This window comes from Rhinatrema bivittatum, chromosome 3, assembly GCF_901001135.1.
Source record: "Rhinatrema bivittatum chromosome 3, aRhiBiv1.1, whole genome shotgun sequence".
NCBI classification, from domain to species: Eukaryota; Metazoa; Chordata; class Amphibia; order Gymnophiona; family Rhinatrematidae; genus Rhinatrema; species Rhinatrema bivittatum.
The window spans coordinates 512,751,325-512,773,882 of record NC_042617.1 but is presented as its reverse complement, the minus strand read 5'-3'; the positions used below and the strand labels follow the sequence as shown (position 1 = coordinate 512,773,882).

General features: G+C 45.1%; 1 protein-coding gene across 3 annotated transcripts in view; it reads right to left on the bottom strand.

Annotated features, from left to right (window-relative positions):
• The window catches only part of NCOA1 (nuclear receptor coactivator 1), a 1,093,244-nt gene that overhangs the window by 77,266 nt on the left and 993,420 nt on the right, over positions 1–22,558 (bottom strand). For all 3 annotated transcript variants that reach the window (XM_029596190.1, XM_029596192.1, XM_029596191.1), the window contains 3 exons: positions 14,171–14,339; positions 12,846–13,163; positions 3,952–4,053 (listed from right to left, as the gene is read on the bottom strand). In XM_029596190.1, the coding sequence (XP_029452050.1) occupies positions 3,952–4,053; positions 12,846–13,163; positions 14,171–14,339 (589 nt within the window). The remainder of the gene's footprint in view (positions 1–3,951; positions 4,054–12,845; positions 13,164–14,170; positions 14,340–22,558) is intronic.

The following is a 22,558-nucleotide window of genomic DNA, read 5'->3' as shown; positions in this document are numbered from 1 at the left end:
CAGTATACAGATAACAAGGGGTGCAGTAACTTAGTACATATAACAAGTGCATAAGAAACAATAAAGTTACAATATAACAGGGTTGCTAGAACTGGGGGAGAAAGGAGACAGTAGTTAAATAAATTATACTGAAGTAAAATATTTACAATATTATATGATATGGTTATTCACCATGAAGGTCGGTATAGAAAAGAGTTAAATAAATAAAATAAACAGTCTTTAAATATCATAATGAAGTAAGATATTGGAGAGGTCAGAATTACAAGTACACTGTATAATCAATTTCATTATTCAAGCCGCTCGGTATGAGAGTTTTAAAATCATAAATATATTTTTGTTCTAACCTAAGAAGAATACTATTCAAATCTCCACCTCTCCAGTTTAATTTTGGTTTCTTGATGACACAGAATTTATAATCTTTGAAAGTGTGCCCTGCTAGGACAGAATGTTCCACCAGTGGTTTACCCTCACTTTTCCTATTAATGGCACTCTTATGTTCTATAATCCTTTTGTTAAAAGGTCTTATTGTTTTACCCACATACATTTTTTTGCAGGGACAAATAACTGCATACACAACCCCTGCATGCTTGCAGTTGGTAAAACTGTCTAGATAAAATTCTTTATTAATGGAATAAATAGTTATACTTTTGGTGTGCATATTCTCAGTGCAGACACTGCAATGGCCACATGGTCTGTGGCCCACTGGTCTAATATCCAGGGGATGATGTGACGGTAATGCTGACAGTGATATATAATCATTTAGATTCTTATCTCAATTATTCGCAACCATAACTTCTCTATCTTTGAAAACTGGTAAAACTTGTATCACGTGCCAGTATTTCTTTATTATCTTATTAATGTCAAAGGACAAACTTGTGTACGTAATTGGACAAACAATCTTAGTGGTCTGGGATTTTTATTTAGATATTAACAAGGCAGATCGATTTAATTTAGATGCATGTGTGAAACCATAATCTATGCACCCCAACAAAGAGGGTGGCAAAGGGGTCAGCCATGGCTCCTTCAATTGCAAATCTGTATATGGCTAAATTTGAGTTAAATCGATTAAAAAAGCATAAATACACAGAGAACATATTATTGTGGAAGAGATATATTGATGATATCTTCTTGATTTGGAAGGGTAAAATAGAGGATCTAATGGAATTTAAGGACTGGTTTAATGTATTGGACTATAACCTTAAATTTAATATGGTCCACAATAAAAACAAAATTGCCTTTTTAGACATTTTAATTATTCGGACCAATTTTGGTTTTTGCACTGATGTATACAGAAAACCTACAGATACAAATAAATATTTACAATCTGAGGGCTGCCATAGTAGATCGCTCATGAGGAACTTGCCTTATACCCAATTTTTGAGATTAAAAAGGCTATGCACAAATCAATGTACTTTTGAAAAAAGATCTTCAGAGATGAAAGCACGATTTTTAGAAATAGGGTATCCAGAGGAGTGCATAGATTATGGTTTCACACATGTATCTAAATTAAATCGATCTGCCTTGTTAATACCTAAACAAAAATCCCAGACCACTAAAATCGTTTGTCCAATTACTTACACAAGTTTATCCTATGACATTAATAAGATTTATTTATTTTATTTATTGGGTCGTTAAGTTATATACCATCACAATGGTTCACAGATAAGCACGTAAAATAATATTAACGTTGGGTAATTCTTTCTATCAGAGTGCCAAAAAGGTTTCGGTTACATAGTTTCAAAAATAAAAATTACTTGATAAATGTCATGAATCTTGTCCATTTATATGTGTAATAGATTAATAAAATACGCACAACTTTTAATTATGTGCTGTGTGTTGATGTTCTGTTGCCTGCTTTATTTATTATCCACTTCTTTGTTCTCTATATAAAACACTTGTTTGAAAAGCCTAAAGCCTGAAGCCTCTTTTTAGGGCCTAAACCCCTTCTGGGTAACTTGTAGCAAGCTATGCAATGCTCAGTAATAGATATTTTCAGTTTGCATTAGAAACAGAAATTAAAGTTCCAGTCTGCTTTTGACATAGTAAGAAAAATCTGTGACGTAAAATCAAAAGAAGACATTTTCCTCCTCACTAGGACAGTACAAACTGATGAAAAAATTCAGCTAGGTGGCCTGCTGGTGTGGCCAAATTGAAGAAAAATAATACAAGTCAGTTCAGTGATCGATTAAGAATATTGGAACTTCAATAATGTAAAAGCCTAATGAGGGTAATCTAGGGGATATGAGGCAACAAACCCTGAAGAAAAGGAAAAAGGTCAGTTTCTCTAGCTCTGCAGGATCCCAGATGAAAGACTTCTTCTGATGTCTCAGTGGGAGAAAAAAGGATCGAGGGGAACTATGGGGCTGTGGCAGAAAAGAAACTATCTTGTATCAATGAAATGTTTTTGCCCTTTCCAGAAAGCTCTGGAAGAATCCGTTCATTTAGTGCTGAGCAAGGTCAAGTAACTCATGTCTGTGACTTGTGGAATTACTTTTCTTCAGAGAAAATTATGACTGTCGAACTTTATCTTTGAATGGGAAGGAGGAAAGGATACTACCTAACAGTATTACTTATTCATTCAACAGACTAAAACACAGAAGAGCTTTCTCTGCTTTCTCCAAAATATCAGCTTGAGCAGCTGAAAGGTGCAAAACCATTCCTAAGCCAGGGACCCCCATACAACAGTATGTAATGCTGCTAACTAAGCCAATCATTAGAAATTTTCTGCTTCACCACTCAGGTTTACATAAATGTATTTTATTTTATTTATTTAGATCACGCTTTTTCATTGGTAGCTCAATGCAAATTATATTCAGGTATAGTAGGTATTCCCTGGAGGGGAAAATACTGCAGGGATTTACTAAGCTGCGGTACTCAGTACTGCAATTTAGGAAACTCTGCGATATTTTTCCTGGCGCTAAAATACTATGGAAAAAATATTGCGGGTTAGTAGGCCCCAAATGCTGTGCGATGGCAGTATCTTCGCCCAAGCCTTCCATCTTGTTAGAGAGCCATAGCGGCCCAAATTAATCTCCCCCAAATGTGTAGGACCCCAGTCCCCACCACCTCCGCCACCTGTAGAAGCAGCCTTACTGTAAAAAATTAAAAGTTTTCAACTGTATGGCAAATGCCTCTCCCCATTCCCAACCCATCCTTTTGCAGTAAGACCCCCTCCAAACTTCCCCCTTCCTCCCATCCACAGGCATACCTTTAAAAACCTGGTGGCTTAGTGGGGGGCTCAGAGCACCCCCTAGGCTCCCGGCCCTGCACCATCTGAATCAAAATGGCGCCAGATGTCCGCTATTCAAATTATGCCCCAATCATTTTCAAAGCATTTGGATGCAAAGTAGCTCATTACCATTTTGGCAATATTTGGGGTGAAATACCTTGTGGTAACTGCCTAATGTGGCTTAGTAAATATACCCCCAAGTTTTTACCTGAGGCAATGGAGGGTGAAGTGACTTGCTCAATGTAACAAAGAGCAGTAGTGGAATTTGAACCCTGGCTTCCCTGGTTCTCAGCTTGCAGCTCTAATCACTATGCTACTCTTCCACTCCTCATTTATTTATTTTTCTCATGTCTTTTTATTATTAGCTCAAGGCAAATTATATAACCCCACGGAAACAAACAGATAGATGAGTATAGGTCAAATCACTACACATCACAGTATCTGTCCAAGAAAAATTCCATGGGTTCTTAGCCATGTTCCAGTATTAGGGTCCTATGTCTTAAATTTTCTTACATTTGGAAAGTAATTGTCATAGTAGTCTTCCTATTCCTCAAGCAGGTATTATGATAAGGGGAGTGGAAAAGGGAGGAAAAGCAATAGTTAAGATATGTAGCACTGCAGTATCTTGGCTTAGGTAAAAGAATGATTGAAACAGATGAGGACAACATTACTAAGATCCTGGAGGGCTGATAAGTAGAATTAACATTGCTTTCAGTCATTACCTGAGGTGTTATTGGTTGTTGTATTCCAGGCCTCATGTTAAGGCTAACAGGACCACTTCCACCAAACTGGTTGAGAATAGCCTGACGATTCTGGTGCAGTAGCTGGAGAATGGCAGACAGAGAGAGAACAAGACATCTTACTACTGCAAACCCATGCTAGTTGGCCATTGAATTATCTCCATCTAGCTATTTATAGAGTAAAACAACTTAGATATCTTCCATATTTATTTATAGATGACAGAGAACTCAATTGAAAATAATTCTGTAATGTTACATAAGCAGCAGATATTGGGGGTCATGTATCAAAGTGCTATATGGTGTTTTTGCATGCAAAAAATGCCTTAACGCATGCGAAAACGCCTTTAATGCATACGAAAGCACCATAACATTTGGTGCGATGCAAATGAGAAAAAGGGGAGGATATTGGGGCGGGAATTTTGACCGTGGGCTGAGCTCACAGTTTTGCGAAGCCGTATCGCACGACTTTAACGCGAATTTTAACTACACCTTTTTCATTTGCGTAAAGCTGTGTGATAGGGCTTTATTGCAGTTGCAATGTTTTTCGCACATGCCGTTTTGAGTGGTTTTAAGCTCCTGGAGAGCCAGCCAAGCTATCAGGGCCCTCCTGGGGTGGGGAAGAGAGAGAGAGAGAGAGCGCCTAGCCATAATGCCGATGACGTTTAGGTATTAGTGTGTCCATCAAGCTAGGTTGAGAGAATATTGCACAAATCTCATCTTTGAGTGAGTTTCCTCACTCCGAAGGTCATCAAATCTTCACAAGAGAGCACTGTTCTGTTCGTCTCACTTTGAATGTCAAAGTGGACCCTAACCCCTACACTAATACCTAAACCTCACCTCGAGTTACTAGGTGGGCCTCCCATAGAGATTTGAATACCTGTCTAGTGTGAGGGCATTATGGCTAGGCTCTCTCTCAACATAGTCCCCCCAGTGGTTGTATGTAGCAAAAACAATAATTCTTGCACTTATTGCAAAATGAGAAAAAGTTATTGCAATTTGCACTAAGATAGCGCTTCGCATAGGTATTAGCGCAAATTGCGATAAACTGTCTATTACCATAAAACACACCCCTTTTCCTATCGCATGCAATATTTAGTGCATTTTGATAAATCCAAGCCATTGTTAGATAGTTTTGCTGAATAAATGATAAACAACAAGATGATGTATAGTGAGTTAACCTGAAATAAATATGCATATGACCTATCTGCTGTCCTGCCTCAGCACTGAGTTCTTGGTATATATAGAAGAAAGAGAGAGGGAGCGACACACACAAAACTTTGTTGGTCACAGTAGTTGAGGGCTACATAATGACTTGGTTGATCCAGTGAACAATATGAAGATGATGATCTCAGTCTCAGAGAGTCTATACTATTCTTGTAAACATCCATTAGTGGCCTGAGAGAGGAGACAGAGTCTTCTTGTAAGAGACTCTGACTCTACTAGCCAATAGAAACTGTGTGTATGTTGCTGCAATAGGAAATGGGGTAGAGGTAGAGGACAAGAACACAGAGGGGGAAAAAATAAAGTAGTGAAAAACAATTTAATAGTAAACCTGAACTTTACCCATGCCCATCACATGCTCTCTGTCACTTGGAAGGTACCTCTTTCGAGGTACATTTGAGATATCACATAGAAAAAGGCAATGGATGATGCTGGGACAACAGAAACAAGGACACGGAAGATGAAGTAGTGGAGATTCCTCATTAGAAAGAACTTCCATCCAGAACTAAGGGAGCCTAATTTTCTGGAACATGCACATGTGTAGATCACAAAAAACCTGTCAGGACACACTTGGATTCCCTGACATATTGCAAAACTGGCATAAATTAGATACTAAAGACAACTGTTATTGGAGGAGGGGAACATACACGTACAGATGTGGCAATCTCATAAGCCTATTTTTCTTCCTTTGGAAAAGAGGGTAAAAATGAACAAAAGAGACAGATAATATGAATGACCGTGAAGATACAACTAGTAAATATGTGTAAATTAAACTCTGTAAAATATTTTAAATTTGTTTAGAATTTTATAGCAGAAACTTACAGCTTATATCACATCTGCAAAGTACAATAATTGTGTATAAGAATGGCAGGGTCTAAAATCTCTCTCATATTGCAAACACTCCCTCCTCTCTTTCTCCTTCTTTGTGTTAAAAAGGAATGTGAAGATTACTAAATTTTCATACTCAATGAATATTCAAAATATTTTAGTTACTTAAAGTTCTCCCCTATATTTCCCTAAAAGAGTTGGTCTCTGGCCTTTCCCCAGGACATTAGGCATTACTTAGGCAATAACACTGGAAGTGTAAAAGTATGTTAGAAGCGTACTTAGGTAATATCCAAAGTTACTCTGAAAGCGGCCGGGATCACTGTTCACAGCGATCCCAGCACAGAGAAGAGGGCTGCTTTTGGAGTTAACGGGTAGGTGGGAGGATGACATCCAGGAGTGGGGGAGGGGGTTGACTATGGGGGGAAGTTGGTAACTTAATTTTCTTTTTTTTAGTGGGGGCAGGGGGGGAGGTGGGAGTCCTGAACTGGCAGCAATGGTTTTTGGAAACTTTCTACTTTCTAACATTTACACATGCATGCCAGGTTTTGGGGACTGCAACATGTGGAGGTGGGTTTATTTATGTGGTGGTGGAGGGTGGGCATCGGGTGAGGAGGCTCACAACCTTTTTTTCCCTCTGATATGCTACTTACCTGGCTATCCCGGAAGATATCCAGGGAAGTAGTGAGTTATCCAGCCACATGAGAATGGATAACTTTAGGCCTGCTTGGAAGTAGATCTAAAGTTATCTGGCTAACCTAGCCAGATATACCCGATATTTGGCTAGATTAGCTGGATAACTCTACCCCTTCCCAGAACACCCACTAAACATCCCTTTTTCGACCAGCTAAATTATAACCAGATAATTACCCATAATTTAGATGGATAAGTGGCGGAATATACCACTTTTGCTATTTAGATGAATAACTTTTGAGTTATCCGTCTAAATGACTTTTGAATATCTACCCTCTATTTTTATCATGATCAGGTCCAGCTTAAAAATACTACATCTGTCTAGCATTCTAGTAGAACCCCAGTCCACAGCTTCCCTTGGTGCTTTGCAATTGTAAACTGCTCAATGTTTTGCATCCCCACATCCTTGCTTTTTTAGGTCTTGCTATTGCATTTCAGTGACATTGTATGTCCTGAGGGGAAAGAGCAGTTGCTTACCTATAACAGGTGTTCACCTAGGACAGCAGGATGTTAGTCCTCACATATTGGTGACATAATCCAATGGAGCCCAGCATGGAAAACTTTTGTCAACGTTTCTAAAAGCTTTGACCAGCAGACTAAGCATGCCCAGCCTGCTACTATCCACGCGTCCACGCGAAGTCCCCCTTCAGTCTCGTAACTTAGCAAAATACGGGTGAAAAATAAAACAACAAACCGAAGGTGAACCCAACATCGTGGGGAGGCAGGTGGGATTCCTGAGGACTAACATCCTGCTATCCTAGGAGAACACCTGTTACAGGTAAGCAACTGCACTTTCTCCTAGGTCAAGAAGGCCAAGAAGGCGCCACGAGTATCATCGTCCCTTTGTCCTGCTGAAGCTTCAGTAAAGTCTTCGAGAGGAGTGCTAGAGGGGGGTACGCGTACAGAAGGTCCTTCCCCCCAGTGAAGGGAGAAGGCATTGCAGGCCAGATGGTCATTTCCTGCTTCCAGGGAGCAGAACCTGCTCACCTTGTGGTTGTGAGGGGAGGCGAACAGATCCTCATCCAGCGTACTCCAAAGGCAGAACAGTTTGGCCACTACTGCAGGGATGAGGGACCACTCGTGTGGTTTGAAGGACCGGCTTAGGTGGCCCGCCAGCACATTGAGGTGACCTGGCAGGTAGGTCGCTCGCAGAGACATCCCTTGAAGACAGGACCCAGGTCCATACTTGCACCGCTTCTTGGCAGAGGAGGAGCAAGCCCATGCCGCCCTGTTTGTTAATGTACCACATCGCGACCTGGTTGACCATCCGGATTAGGACTTCCTTGGACGACAACTTATCTCTGAATGACCACAAGGTGTACCGTATTGTCCGAAGCTCTAGAAAGTTTATCTGACAGTGGGCTTTGGTGGTGGTCCAGAGACCCTGTGTGTGGGCTCCCCAGCCCTGGGGGAAGCATCGTTGGTAAGGGTCACCTTGGGCGGAACGGGCTAGAAGGGAATTCCTCGTTCCAAGTTGGAAAGATCTTCCCACCAGGAAAGAGATGCTCTCAAGAGGATCCGTTATTGTGACTGGAGCCTTGAGGTCCTGAGATGCCTGCCGCCACTGGGATCGCAGAGCCTATTGGAGCCTCCTCATGCAGAGGTGGGCCAAAGGAGTCACATGGATGGAGGCCATGTGGCCTAGTAGGTGGAGCAGAAGGCGAGCTAGGACCCTTCGACTGTTGTGGTCAAGGGTAGCCAGCGAGGAAAGGGTGATTGCCTGGTCCTTGGGTAGAAAAGCCTTCGCTTGTGCCGTGTCCAGCCTGGCGCCAATGAAGTCCAACTGAAGGAATGGACAGAGGTACGACTTGGGGAAGTTTATAACAAAACCCATCTGCAGTGTCTGCACTGCCATTGCAAGGCTCTGGAGTGGGATTTGCTCCTGACCAGCCAGTCATCCAGGTATAGGAAAACATGGACCAAGTGACACCAGCGAGCCCATCTTGAATTTTTCTCTTACGAGAAACGTTTCAACGCCCTGAGATTGAGAATGGCAAGCCGCCATTCCTCTTTGGAATGACGAAATACCTCGAATAGAACCCTTGGCCCTGCTGATGGCGAGGGACCGGTTCTACCGCGCCCGCTGTGAGGAGGGCAGAAAGTTCCATTTGCAAGAGGACCAAATGGGTGGATGAACCACATGATGGTCATGGGGAAGAGGTCTCTGGGAGCTGGCTGAAGTGCAGATGGTACCCTGGCAAACGATAGAGAGGACCCAGCGGCCTAATGTTATCTCTTCCCAGTGATGGGCAAGCTTAGAAGCCTGCCACCGACTCGGGGATCTGAAGTCAGGGGTACGGCTGGCTGACTTATGCTCCCTAGCCGCCAGTCAAAAGCCCATGGCCAGGGCTTGTTGGGGGGCTGGTTGGGGTCTAGACACCCACTGTTGATGCAGATGACCCCTGGAACTGGTGTGAGGCGGATGAGTCCAGGCGGCCAGAGGATAATATTTCCTCTGCCGATAGAAGGGTTTCCAAGAATCCTGCCTGGAAGATTTCTGGGCGAGGACGAGCCCTCCGAGGTGCTAGGGGACAGCTGTTTATTTATTTATTTATTTATTTATCTATTTATTTAATTAACAGGTTTTATTGACCGTTGTTTAGTTGCCACTTTCACAACGGTTTACAAACTTTAAGAAAATAAATACATCATTTTTTATAACAACATTAAAAGGCATAAAACAGAAATACAGTCTTAACACAGATTATTAACAATAAAAGTGACAGATAAAAGATAAAACAGGTAAGAGGTAAAAGGACTGAATTTGTTTTCATGCATCTATACTAAAGGTCTTTTTAAATAACCATGTTTTCAGGTTTCGCTTAAATATCTTAAAATCTGATTGTAGTCTCAATTCAGTTGGCATTTCATTCCAAAGTTTTGGGCCTGCTAATGATATAGCTCTCTCCCGCACTGATGTTAATTTGGCTGTGTTGACTGATGGAATGGACAATAAACCCTTATTTGCCAATCTTAAATTTCTCTGCGGCGTATGAAGACGTATTGCTGCTTTCAGCCAATCATTATTTTCTCCAAAGATTATTTTATGTAAATTACATAAGGTCTTAAATTGTATGCGTGATTCTATTGGAAGCCAATGTAGTGCCATCAAAACCGGTGTTATATGTTCATCTCTTCTTTTTCCCATTAATATTGAAGGGTATCATGATGACCCTTCAAATTGTGCCACCTCATCCCGAACCTTGTCCCCGAAGAGGTTTTCACCTGTGCAGGAGAGGTCGGCTAGCCTGTCCTGGACTTCCGGTCAGAGATCAGAGGTCCTGAGCCATGCCATTCGTCTGGTGCCGTTGCCCACAGCAGTTAAGTGAGCTGCCATCTCAAACACATCATAGTTGGAATGCATCTCATGTTTTCCCGCCTCCAGACCAAGTGAGGCAATAGCAGAAAGGGCTTCCTGCTCTTGCTGTGGAAGGCCCACCGCAAAATCCTGGATTTGCTTCCAGAGACTGCAGTTGTACTGGGTCATATAGAGTTGATAGGCAGAGGTGCAGGCAACCAGCATGGTGCCTTGGAAGATTTTACGAACCAGAGCATCCAGCTCCCTGTGCTCGCATCCCGGAGGAACGGAGGCATAGGTACGGAAGCAACGAGCCTTTTTTTAAGGCAGATTCCATGACCACAGACTGGGTGGGGGAATTGCCTCCTGTCAAACCCCACGGCCTGTTGTACCAAGTAGGTAGCATCGGCCTTCCTGTTAACGGGGAAGACATAAATGTGGTGCTCCCACATAAGGAGGAGGAATTCCTTAAAGATATCGTGTATTGGAACAGTCATGATTTCTTTGGGAATGCCAATGAACTGGAGCACTTCCAGCATCTTATGACGCACGTCCTCCTCCATGAGCAGCTGAAAGGGAATGGCCTCAGCCATAGCCCTGACAAACCCCACGAAGGATTAGTACTCGGGTGGAGAGGGCTCCGAAAGGGGGTCGTCGGAGTATTCCAAGGACGAGTCTGAGAAGTCGTCACCCCAGGGGTCATAAGGCCCCTCCTCCTCACTGGGACCAGTGTGCCATGGGCGAGGTCCGTGAGGGGCATCAGCCCTAGGCTCTGAAGCCTTCGGAGTCCTTGAGGGCACCGGCAGCATTGATGGGTTCCCCAGCATGGAGGGGATCATAGGCTGTGGCAAGCCAGAGGGATCCGGCAAAGGCTTGGGGAACGGTGGGGAACATGGTACCGGCCATATCTTCCTCCTCCTCCTCAGAGGACTTGAGAATCAAGATCACTCCAGATGAGGGCATCGGTGGCTGATTGGGCATCGAAGGCCCCTTGGGCACCGGCTACGTGGGTAGGGTGCCAGGAGGACGTCCAGACTCTCCAGCAGGGGTGCTAACATCGATGGTGGAGGCTCAGGCACCAGCAGCTCAATGCTTTGCAGCGCTTCAAGCACCGCCGACTGCACCCTGCAGTTCGACTCCTTCTGAAAGTCCGGGGTTACCAGGACTGATGGAGGACGAGGTGTCTCCGGCTCTACCTCGGGTCTCCGAGGTAGCACGGTGCCCTGCGCCGGAGACGGTGGGGAACGCCTCGGGCTATCGGGGGCACCAGAGGTTGGGGCCTCCGATGGCCAGTGCTGCTTTGATGGCGGGTCGGCAGCTGCCGATAACACTCCAGAACCAGAACCGTGCATAGACGATGACTGGTATCAATGCTTGCGGGATCTTTTCCAGTGTACGGCCCGGTGTCTCCCCGGTGCCGAGGAGCCGATGATCCTGATGTCCTGGAGAGCAGGGAAATCATCCTTGGAGGTACTGGCCAGAGGGGAAGCGGGTCGGATGGCTCCCTGCAGTCTCTCGGTGTTGAAGGGACCAACACAGCGTAGGGAACTTTGGGGTCCAGAAACGTTTCTCCATTTTATCAAGGCGAGCCCGTTGCCCTTTGAGTGACATCTGGTCACACAGACGGCACCCCAGGAAGTTGTGTGAGGCCCCCAGGCAGAAGATGCAAACCTCATGCGGATCTGTGAAGGACATGGTCCATGGTCACTGGGGGCACCGACGAAAACTGGTTGACACCATGAAAACACCCGACGTGCGGTCGATGACCGACAGACACCATAATGCGAACAGTCGGGGATCGACCGCAAAACTTAAAAAATGGCAGAAAAGACCCACTGTACCAAGGTGGCACCGACGAGGAATCGAGAAAAAAGCTTGAAGATATCAAGGAAAAAAGAAAAGCTCCATGGACTGCGAGGCAACAGCACCACGGAAAAGAAGAGACTGAAGGGGGACCTCACATGGATAGCAGCAGGCTGGGCATGCTCAGTCTGCTGGTCAAAGCTTTTAGAAACTTTGACAAACGTTTTCCGTGCCAGGCTCCATGAGATGATGTCACCCACATGCGAGGACTACCATTCTGCTTGTCCTAGGAGAAAGGGTAAGCTGAGATTTTTTTTATACTTCCTGGCTTTTGTGTAGCTTGCACAATTTGTTGTTTTTATGGACATGCCTAGAGTTGTGTATATTGACTGTATATAGTACATCCTAATACTGAAATCCACCTTTCTAGAATGAAGGTATTAGAGAATCAGCAGCCTAACATTAAGGACTGCCAAGAGTTACACCTAGTGGCAACAAAAATCAGAGATAATATTTATGTGTCTCATTTCATTTTCACATTTTTATACCACCCTATTATGATTTACAGCATAATACCATAGTGCAATAATCTCTTATGTCATGTATGAGAAGGAGAAGAGAAAAAGCAGCATGACTAAGGCAACTATAAACACAATTCTATAAAGGTGAGGTATTTTGCTGAAGGTCACAGAATAAGGAATGGAATTAGATTCCAAATTTCCAGGATTTTGCAGCCCTGTAACTTCCTTCACAGCCTACTCTGCAGTATCCACCTTTAAGGATATGTTAATGGTTAATACACATGGGCACCATGAGAATGATTTAATTTGACCTTAAGGTCTAAACTAAAATGCCATAGTGGCATTTCACAATAGAATAAGATAATGACTTCTCCTAGATAAAAGAACACCATAAAGCTAGCATTGTTCTCATAAATCTCTAATTGTATGACATTTTGTACTTCTCAGACTGAGACCAGATCCTGCTTGGTAGAAGATCTGGCATTACCATACATGAATTCAACATGATTCCCCACCTGCTGTTGCCCTTGTAGTCGCTGCTGCAGCTGCAGTCGGAGCTGGTTGGGCACAGATGCAGGCCTATTCAGTGTTTGTCGTGGTTGCATACCCATACTGGTAGGGTAAGCCCCTCGAGGAGGTGGTGGTACCTGAACTGGCATAGGTCCGAAAGTAGTCTTCTGCCTGAGCATACCTACGAAAGGACTGGGGAGACTGGTGCTGGGAGAAGCAGAAGAATAAGGCTGAGGATACATGCCAGGCTTCTGATCCATCATCACTGGAGGAGCTGACTGCTGAGGAGGAAATCTCTCACTTAATGCTTCCAGTCCACCTCCCTGTTAAAAAGGGTTAAAAAAAATAAGCACATATATTTAAGCAGTATTGCCTTAATGAAAATAAAGCACTCTGAATCAGTCAGCACTGTGGGATCATGTTGTTAAAACGCGTAATTCTATACCTAAAATGAGCATTTATCCCTAAATTGGAGCACAGTATCTGCCTTATAAGGGTAAATTAAATTAGTATAGAGGTCTATATTCAAAAGCATTTAGCCAATTAACTCAGAAGTTAGCCAACTAAATAAATATTTGGGTACATATCCGGCTAAATTCTAGCTGGCTAATAAGTTAGGTGGCTAGACTTTAGATGGATAAGTTAGTGGTGCTCCGGAGGCATATCTGGGAGGAGATGGGTTAGCTGGTTAACTCTGATATTCAGAGTTAGTCGGCTAACTTTACGATAGCTGGATATAATTAATAGTCTGAGTGTACTACTGAATATACCTCCAAAGTTAACTGGATAAATTTATTTGGTTAACTTTGCTATCCAGACTACATCTGAATATGAACCTCACAATTGTGGATATACATTTTTCTTGTTTAACTATAAAACTTATTTAGGACTGTCACTATGCAAAAGTGAAGCATATATGTTTGAATTTTCTCTACATAATAATTTAGAATTAGTTCTCTTCATTGGGAATGCATAAACAGGTAACTGGTCATATTCCTTGAGCATGTGTAAAGCTAGGAACAGCTCCCCTGTTTCTATTTTAGAAGAATTCTAATAAAGTAAGATTTTGATGAAAACATTCCAATCTTCTCCAAAAGCCATTTCATATCTTCATTTGCTATGTGACAAATTTGATTCTTCCATATAGTACAAAGGGAAAAAGTCACAGTATTTATAAACTGCATAAACTTGTCTCTCATGGATGCCAATAAACCACTACCACACTCCTAACAGTATGCAGAGACAAGAGATCAGGATATTTTCACTACAGGGTATAAAGTTGACTACATATGGCAATCTTACATTAAACAGATAGCTGAAGGCCTATTACCTGAACAAGCTTATCAATTCCAAGAGCCCGATCCAGCTCAGCAAGCTCAGTTTCATCTTTGCCACTCAAAAAAGACACAAGTTGGTCAAGAAGAGCTTTCTCATCGTTGCGGCCTTCGACTGTTGTTGGAGGACACAGGAACTCATCAAGTGGAGAGCTGAGACATTGACTGTTCAGAAATATGAACAGATGATTGAGTAAAACACTTCAATAAACTGTTTCAGCTTTTCATTTATAAAGAATGTTCTTTTTCTGCATATTGCTCTCCAGACATATTTTGCAGGTTCCAAATCTCTGCTGCCACTGACAGAGATTAGTGTACAGCAGGGGCGGTTCTATAATGAGGCAGGGTGAGGCAGATGCTTCAGGCGGCAAACTTTGGAAGCAGCAAAAACTGTCCCCTCAAACTCCTAATGGCTACCTCACTCTGCTGCCAAAACAACAAAGGACCCACACAGAATTCCCCCTCCCCCATGGGGTCTCCATCTTTGCCATTTTCTGCGCAGAAGATGGCAAAGATGGAGAAGACCCCGGCCTACCGCAAGTGGAGCACATCCCGCTCGAGGTGAAGATGAAGGCCCCCGACATGCTGCGAGTGAAGCTCGTCCCGCTTGTGGCGAAGCTGAAGGCCCCGAGACTGAGTGTGTGTAGAGGGGTGCGTGTGTGTGTGTGTGTGAGAGAGACTACGAGCCTGGGGATGGTGAGAAAGCATGTGTGAGAGGGTGCTTGGGGGGTGTGCGAGAAAGAGCATGTGCGAGGGTGCTTGGCGGGGAAGAGAGATCATGTGTGAGGGTGCTTGAGTATGGGTGCCAGAGAGAGGAAGCCTATGGGGGGTGCCATCTCATCCCTCGCCTCAGGCAGCAGATTGCATGAGCTGCCCCTGTTGTACAGTTTACCTACTCGGGACTGCAAGAGGAATGTAACATAGGGATTGCCTACCTGATACTACAGAGTGCTACCCTATTAAGCTGCCATTCCAAACTATCAGGTTGATTCCCATTAAAATCATCAGTGTCACATATTTTTTAGCTCTCACTAGCCAAGACTGGGTATAGCAAATAAATACAACTAAAATCTTCAGCTTATTTTCTTACTTTGAGTAACAAATTGCTTAGATGAAGGAGAGCTTGAGTCAACTTGCTACTGCATTGGACAAGGATCATCCCATGCAGATTTGCATCCCAGGATGTCCAAGAGCAGACTACAATTAAGCTACTATACTTTTTATATTTAGACAAATAACCATTACTTTGCAGGGATCTCCAAACTTTTCTTCCTCTAGTGAACTTTATGTTTGTGGAAGATGCCAGATAGTACTGGTAAAAGCCTTTCCTCTATTCTCAGGCACAGATAAACTAAGGGCAGCCTTGGGGCTGCTAAAGCACCAGAACTAGCACACAACATTTATTTATTTTTAAAATTTATATACCGCTAATTTCCCAACAAATGGTTCAACCTGGTTTACAACAGTACATGTGCAGTAACTTTTCCACAAAGTTCTGGAAGTTTGTCTGTTCGGTACCAAATATAGTCATATGACTCACTTGTGAGTCAGTAAACCAGATTCTCTTTAGAGAATTTTCCTTATTGTTAATTCCTGTTCTATTAACTCCTACAGCTGTCAAGACTCTGATACAAAATCTAATCCATCTCAAGATGATAGTTTCAGACACTGGTAGTCCTCTTATTACCATGTAAGGCATGTTTCCTGAAAAAGTTTGTCTATTTCAAATATTTTTTATTTTTATTTATTAAATCTAATCTGCCTAGAATGGATCAACATGCTAAGTGAATTACAATATAATATAAAACATTCTAATTATCAAATAACAATTAAATCAGCACATCACAATTCAATGCAAGGAAAAACAAACTCAATACAACAGTGTACTATTACCAGACTGATATGAGCACATCCATCCACTTACTAAGAAAGCAAATGTTGCTTACCTGATGTAACAGGTGTTCTCACAGGACAGCAGGATGTTAGTCCTCACAAATGGGTGACATCGAAGGTGGAGCCCACCACGGAAAACTTCTGTCAAAGTTTAAAAGAACTTTGACTGGCCCCTACTGGGCATGCCCAGCACGGCACTGACCCTGCAGCCAGCAGGGGTCTCCCTTCAGTCTGATTTTCAAAGCTACAGGCAGTGCCTAAAAAGGAAAAATAAAACGAACCCAACACCGCGGGGTGGTGGGCGGGTTTCGTGAGGACTAACATTCTGCTGTCCTGTGAGAACACCTGTTACATCAGGTAAGCAACATTTGCTTTCTCACAGGACAAGCAGGATGGTTGTCCTCACAAATGGGTGAGTACCGAGCTGAGGATGTCCTGACTTGCACTAAATTCACCCAACGGCGTGCAACAGGCACAACAACTGAGGTAGAATTTTGGAAAGGGCATCCGCACCCTACCGGGCAGGTGGAAGGGTGTTGGTACATCAGGTTGGAAAAAGGTTACGCAAGACAGATTGGCCGAAGATGGAGTCCTGTCTTCCAGCTTTGTCCAAACAATAGTGGGCTGCAAAGGTATGGAGAGAACTCCAGGTTGCAGCTTTGCAGATGTCAGGAAGCGGCACCGAATGAAGGTGTGCCACTGAAGCCGCCATGGCCCTCACAGAGTGTGCTTTGACACGGTCTTGAAAAGGAATGCCAGCTTGCTGATAGCAAAAAGAGATGCAGTCCGCCAACCAGGAGGAAAGAGGCTGCTTACCCACAGGTTGTCCTAATTTGTTAGGATGGAAAGAGACGAATAATTGAGTGCTCTTCCTGTGAGAAACTGTACGGTCAAGGTAAAAAGCTAGAGCCCGTTTACAGTCTAGGGTATGCAGAGTCTGTTCTCCGGAGTTGGAGTGGGGCCTGGGAAAAAAGATGGGTAGTATGATGGATTGATTGATATGAAACTCCGAAACTACCTTAGGTAAAAATTTAGGGTGAGTGCGGAGTACCGCTCGATCCTGCAGGAGCTTAGTGTAAGGCGGATAGGTAACTAGGGCCTGTAATTCACTAACCCTGCGAGCTGAAGTAACAGCCAAAAGAAATAACACTTTCCAAGTGAGATATTTCAAGTCACAGGAGTACAGAGGTTCGAAAGGTGGTTTCATTAGACGACCAAGAACCAGATTAAGGTCCCAAGATGGGGCCGGAGGACGTAAAGGTGGCTTCAGATGGAGCAAGCCCTTAAGAAAGCGTGTTACCAGGGGTTGTACTGAAATAGGGACACCCTCGATACCTTTATGGAAGGCGGCTACCGCACTGACATGCATCCTTATGGAAGAGGTTTTAAGACCTGATTCCGATAGATGCCATAAATAGTCCAAGAAGTCAGAGATTGGACAGGAAAGGGGATCAAGGGAGTGAGAAGCACACCATGATGTATACCTTTTCCATTTGTATGAATAGGACCTTCTGGTGGAGGGCTTTCGTGAAGCTATCAGGACACGAGAAACGGAATCAGAAAGGTTAAAAGGCTGAAGGACTAACCTTTCAACATCCATGTCGTCAGGGACAAGGCTTGGAGGTTGGGATGGAGGAGGCATCCGTCGTTTTGAGTGAGGAGATGCGGGTCGTTTCCCAAGGGAATGTGCCTGCGGATGGAGAGATCCTGGAGTATGGGGAACCATACTTGGCGTGGCCAGTAAGGTGCTATCAGGATCATGGTTCCTCCGTCCTGGCGTAGCTTCACGAGAGTCCTCGACAGAAGAGGAAGTGGAGGGAATGCATAAAGCAGACCGGTTGCCCACTTGAGGGAGAAGGCATCCCTGGGCCGAGAATGTTGGCTCCGAATGAGGGAGCAGTAATTGTCCACTTTGTGGTTCTGAGGGGACGCAAAGAGGTCTATGAGGGGATAACCCCATTTGTGAAATAGAGAGGTCGCTACTAAGGGATTGAGTGACCACTCGTGTGGTTGGAAGACACGGCTTAGTTGGTCTGCCAATACATTGTCCACTCCCGGCAGGTAGGTGGCCCTGAGGTACATAGAATGGGAGAGGGCTTCCGCCCAAATCTGCGCAGCTTCCTGACACAGAAGGAAGGAGCCTGTGCCTCCCTGCTTGTTTATGTACCACATGGCCACCTGGTTGTCCGTTTGGATCAAGATGACCTGATTCGATAGGTGAGCTTGGAAAGTTCTGAGTGCGTAGCGGATTGCTCTCAGTTCCAAGAAATTTATCTGGTGTTTGGCTTCCTCTCGAGACCAGACTCCTTGAGTTTGTAAAATATCTACATGGGCTCCCCAACCGATGTGGGATGCGTCGGTGGTGAGGATGACCTGCGGATCTGGTAGGAGAAAGGGTAAGCCCTGAAGGAGGTTGACACGATTGTCCACCAGGTTAAGGACAGGCGTAGCGCTTGTGTAACTGTGACTATGGAAGACAGAGGCTGAAAAGCTTGAATCCATTGGTGTCGCAGAGTCCATTGTGTTACTCTCATGGCTAGTCGAGTCATGGGAGTGACTTGAACCGAGGATGCCATGTGTCCTAAGAGGACGAGGAACTGGCGAGCCGTGGCTGTGGTTTGAGACTGGAGCTGGCGAGCTAAGGATATTAGGGTTTGAACCCTTTGATGAGGAAGGTAAGCTTTTGCCTGTAAGGTGTCCAAGTCTGCCCCAATGAAGGATAAGGTTTGAGATGGGACTAAGCAAGATTTCTCGTAATTGACAAGAAACCCTAAGGAAAGGAGTGTTTGAATTGTCAAGTTTAGGGAGGAGTGAGCAATCTGTTGGGTGGAGGCCCTGATTAGCCAATCGTCCAGGTAGGGGTAGATGTGGACACCTTCCTTCCTGAGGAATGCTGCTACCACAACGAGGCATTTGGTAAAGACCCGCGGTGCAGATGCCAGGCCGAAAGGAAGTACTCGATATTGGTAATGGTTCCGGCCCACCAGAAAACGTAGGTACTTGCGATGAGATTGTGTTATCGCAATGTGGGTATAAGCGTCTTTGAGGTCGAGAGAGCACAGCCAATCTCCCCTTTGCAGCAGAGGGAGAAGCGAGCCTAGGGTTACCATCTTGAACTTTTCTTTTTGAAGGTACTTGTTGAGGGCTCGAAGGTCCAAAATAGGTCGTAGCCCCCCTGATTTCTTTGGTATTAGAAAGTACCTGGAGTAGAATCCCTTTCCTCGTTGAGAGGGAGGGACGGGTTCTATAGCATTTGATTGTAGAAGAAGGAATACTTCTTGTTGTAATTGAGTCAAATGGCTGGTTAGACTCCATGCTTGAAGAGGCGGGGAGTCTGCTGGAAAAGTGAGGAAGTTGAGGTGGTAACCCTGTGCGATAATCGCTAAAACCCACTGATCTGAGGTGATCTGTATCCAGTGTTGTAAAAAATGGTACAGTCGACCTCCCACAGGGATGTCTGGAAGAGGGGTTTGGCATGTGCTCTCTACAGGGAAGTCAAAGGCCCGCCGCAGGTCCCGGGGGTGGGGCTACAGTAGGTCTTTGCTTCCGAGGCTGGCGTGGCTGAGCTCTGTTGGAGGACCGTGCAGGTCGAGGCCTAACCGATGGAGGATAATAACGCCGTAGACGAAAGAACGACTTTTTAGTGTCCTTCTTTGGAGGTTGTTTGGAGGATACCTCAGCTGGAATGGAAGAGAGCTGTTTCAACGTCTCGTGGTGATCTTTTAATTCAGCTACAATTTGCTGAATTTGTTCTCCAAACAAATTGTCCCCTAAGCAGGGTAAATCAGATAGACGGTCTTGGACTTCTGGGCGAAGGTTGGATGATTTTAACCAAGCCCAACGTCTGGCTGAGATTGCTGTGGCCGAAACTTTTGTGGAAGCATCAAAGATGTCATAGGCTGTTCTAATTTCGTGCTTCCCTGCCTCATAGCCTTTGTGGAGAAGGGCTTGAAGCTGTGGTTGATATTGATCCGGCAAGGTGTCAGCGTAGTCTTGCATCTGCTTAAGGATGGCTCTGTTGTATTGAGTCATATAAAGTTGATATGAAGCTATGCGTGAAATCAACATAGCTCCATGATACACTTTCCGTCCCACACTATCCAGGAATTTGTTGTCCTTGGTAGGTGGAGTAGAAGAATGTGATTTCAGACCCTTGGCTTTCTTTTGCGCGGACTCAACTACAACCGAGCGGTGATCTAGTTGGGGCTTCTGAAATCCTGGTGTTGACTGAACGAGATATGTTGAGTCAGCTTTCTTGTTAACTGGGGAAACAGATGAAGGAGATTCCCAGTTTTTCTTCAACAGATCCAGAAATACCTGGTGAATAGGGATGGAAGCGATGATTTTAGGAGCATCCAGAAATTGGAGCAGTTCCATCATCTGGTGTCTGTCATCGGTTTCAGATTGTAGCTGAAAAGGTACAACTTCCGACATCTCCTTCACAAAACTAATAAAAGAAAGATCCTCAGGAGGAGAACGTTTTCTACTCTCTGTAGGAGATGGTGGTGAAGGCAAATCGGTGTCAGAAGATGTATCATCACCCCAGGTATCGTAGGGATCATGTGGGGGTTGAAGCCCTGAAGGACCTGGTTGAGGATCCGCCGGCATCGAGTGAAATCTTGAAGGCATCGGTGCTGAAGGCGGAATTGGGTATGGCATCGAGGGCTTCGGGGGCGCCAATGGAATCGGTGCCGGTCTTGGAATCGATGGCGCCGAAGGATAAATCGGTGGAGATATACGAGAAGGCACCGATGGGACCACCCCAGAAGGGGGAATCAGGAACGGTGTTTCTCCTGCCGATGAGAATCCAGTCGGAGACGGTGGAGTCGTCGGTGCTACTGGAATCACCGATGGAAGGGCCTTCATGAGTGCCTCCATGCGATGCAGTAGCGGTGCCAGCGCTTCCACCAGAGGCTCGGTGGTCGGTTCCCTCCTCGGTGGCGGAGTCGGTGCCGGAGTCGGTGCCGGAATCGATGCCGGAATCGGTGTCGGTGGAGGTTGGAACCTTCGCATCGCTTTTTCGATGGCCTCCTGGACCAGCCGGTCCAGTTCTGCCCGGAGACCAGGGGTAACAATACCCGGCTCGACGGGAGAGGGAGGCTGAGGCAGAGCCGGAGGGACCACCGTAACCGGTGGGATCATGGCTCCCACACCCGGAGAGGGTGAGGGTTTCCTCGGTGCCTGCGATCGAGACGTGGACGGTGCCAGGTCGGACCGAGGCTTTTTTGTCGGTGGCTCGGCCTGTACAGAGGTCGATGGTTCTGGATCCTCGACGGGCCGAGACTTGTGCCGTCGATGGCGATGTTTATCCTTCCGATCTCCTCGCCCATCCGGGGAGGGGACGGGAGTCGACGGCCGAGAAGTCATCGATGGAGGACGGTCACCGGAGGGTTGACGATGATGGTGCAACTTCGACGGTGCCGGTTCCGATGACGTCGATGCTATCGATGGCGTTGGGGTGGGTGCATGGAAGAGGAGCCCCATCTTCTCCATCCTGGCTTTGCGACCTTTGGGTGTCATTAGGGCACATTTAGTGCAAGTCAGGACATCATGCTCACTACCCAAACACAAAACACAGACCCTGTGGGGGTCTGTGATTGACATAGTCCGGGTGCAATCCGGACATCGACGGAACCCCGTCGCCATGGCTTTAGGCGAAAATTTAGCTGCGGGATCGGCAAGCCAACAGGCCTCGAGGGCCAAAATCGACGGAAATCGATAAAAAATGGCAAAAAACTTACCGGATTCCGCGAAGCTGAAAAAAATTTGTCGAAGGGAGACCCCTGAGGGGCAAATTTTCTTCGGAAAGAAAAGAACCGAATTCCTGTCAGGAACGTGGTAGAAGAGCTCCTTTCACCGCGTGGCAACTGCTGCGCGGAAAAAAGAAGACTGAAGGGAGACCCCTGCTGGCTGCAGGGTCAGTGCCGTGCTGGGCATGCCCAGTAGGGGCCAGTCAAAGTTCTTTTAAACTTTGACAGAAGTTTTCCGTGGTGGGCTCCACCTTCGATGTCACCCATTTGTGAGGACAACCATCCTGCTTGTCCTGTGAGAACAGAGACTACCAAAAGCTGTTTGAAACAAATGAGTCTTCAGCTGCTTTCCGAAAAAATAAATTATTGACTGAGGCCTGCAAAAAATCTGGTAAAGCATTCCACAATAAAGGATCCTTTATGTAGAAGGCTCGATTATGTCACACTTAATCTAGAGGCCTTAACAGATGGAACTCCTAAAAAAATTTTTACCTTGAGATTGTAAACTCCATGAGGGATTATACATGGTTAAAAGATCAGCAAGATGGGGGTGTGTCTTCGCCGTGGAGCAAAATGGCTGTGTGATCCAGAGCTCCTGCCTCTCCTGAACCAAAACCCTGATGCAAACGTGCTTTAAAGGCATTTTACAGCCTTACTCCTCACCAGATAAGTGTTTAAGCCACTTGAGATGGCTCAAAAGAGGAAAGGGCCTGATTTTCGCAAATTTTCCTACACGAAAAA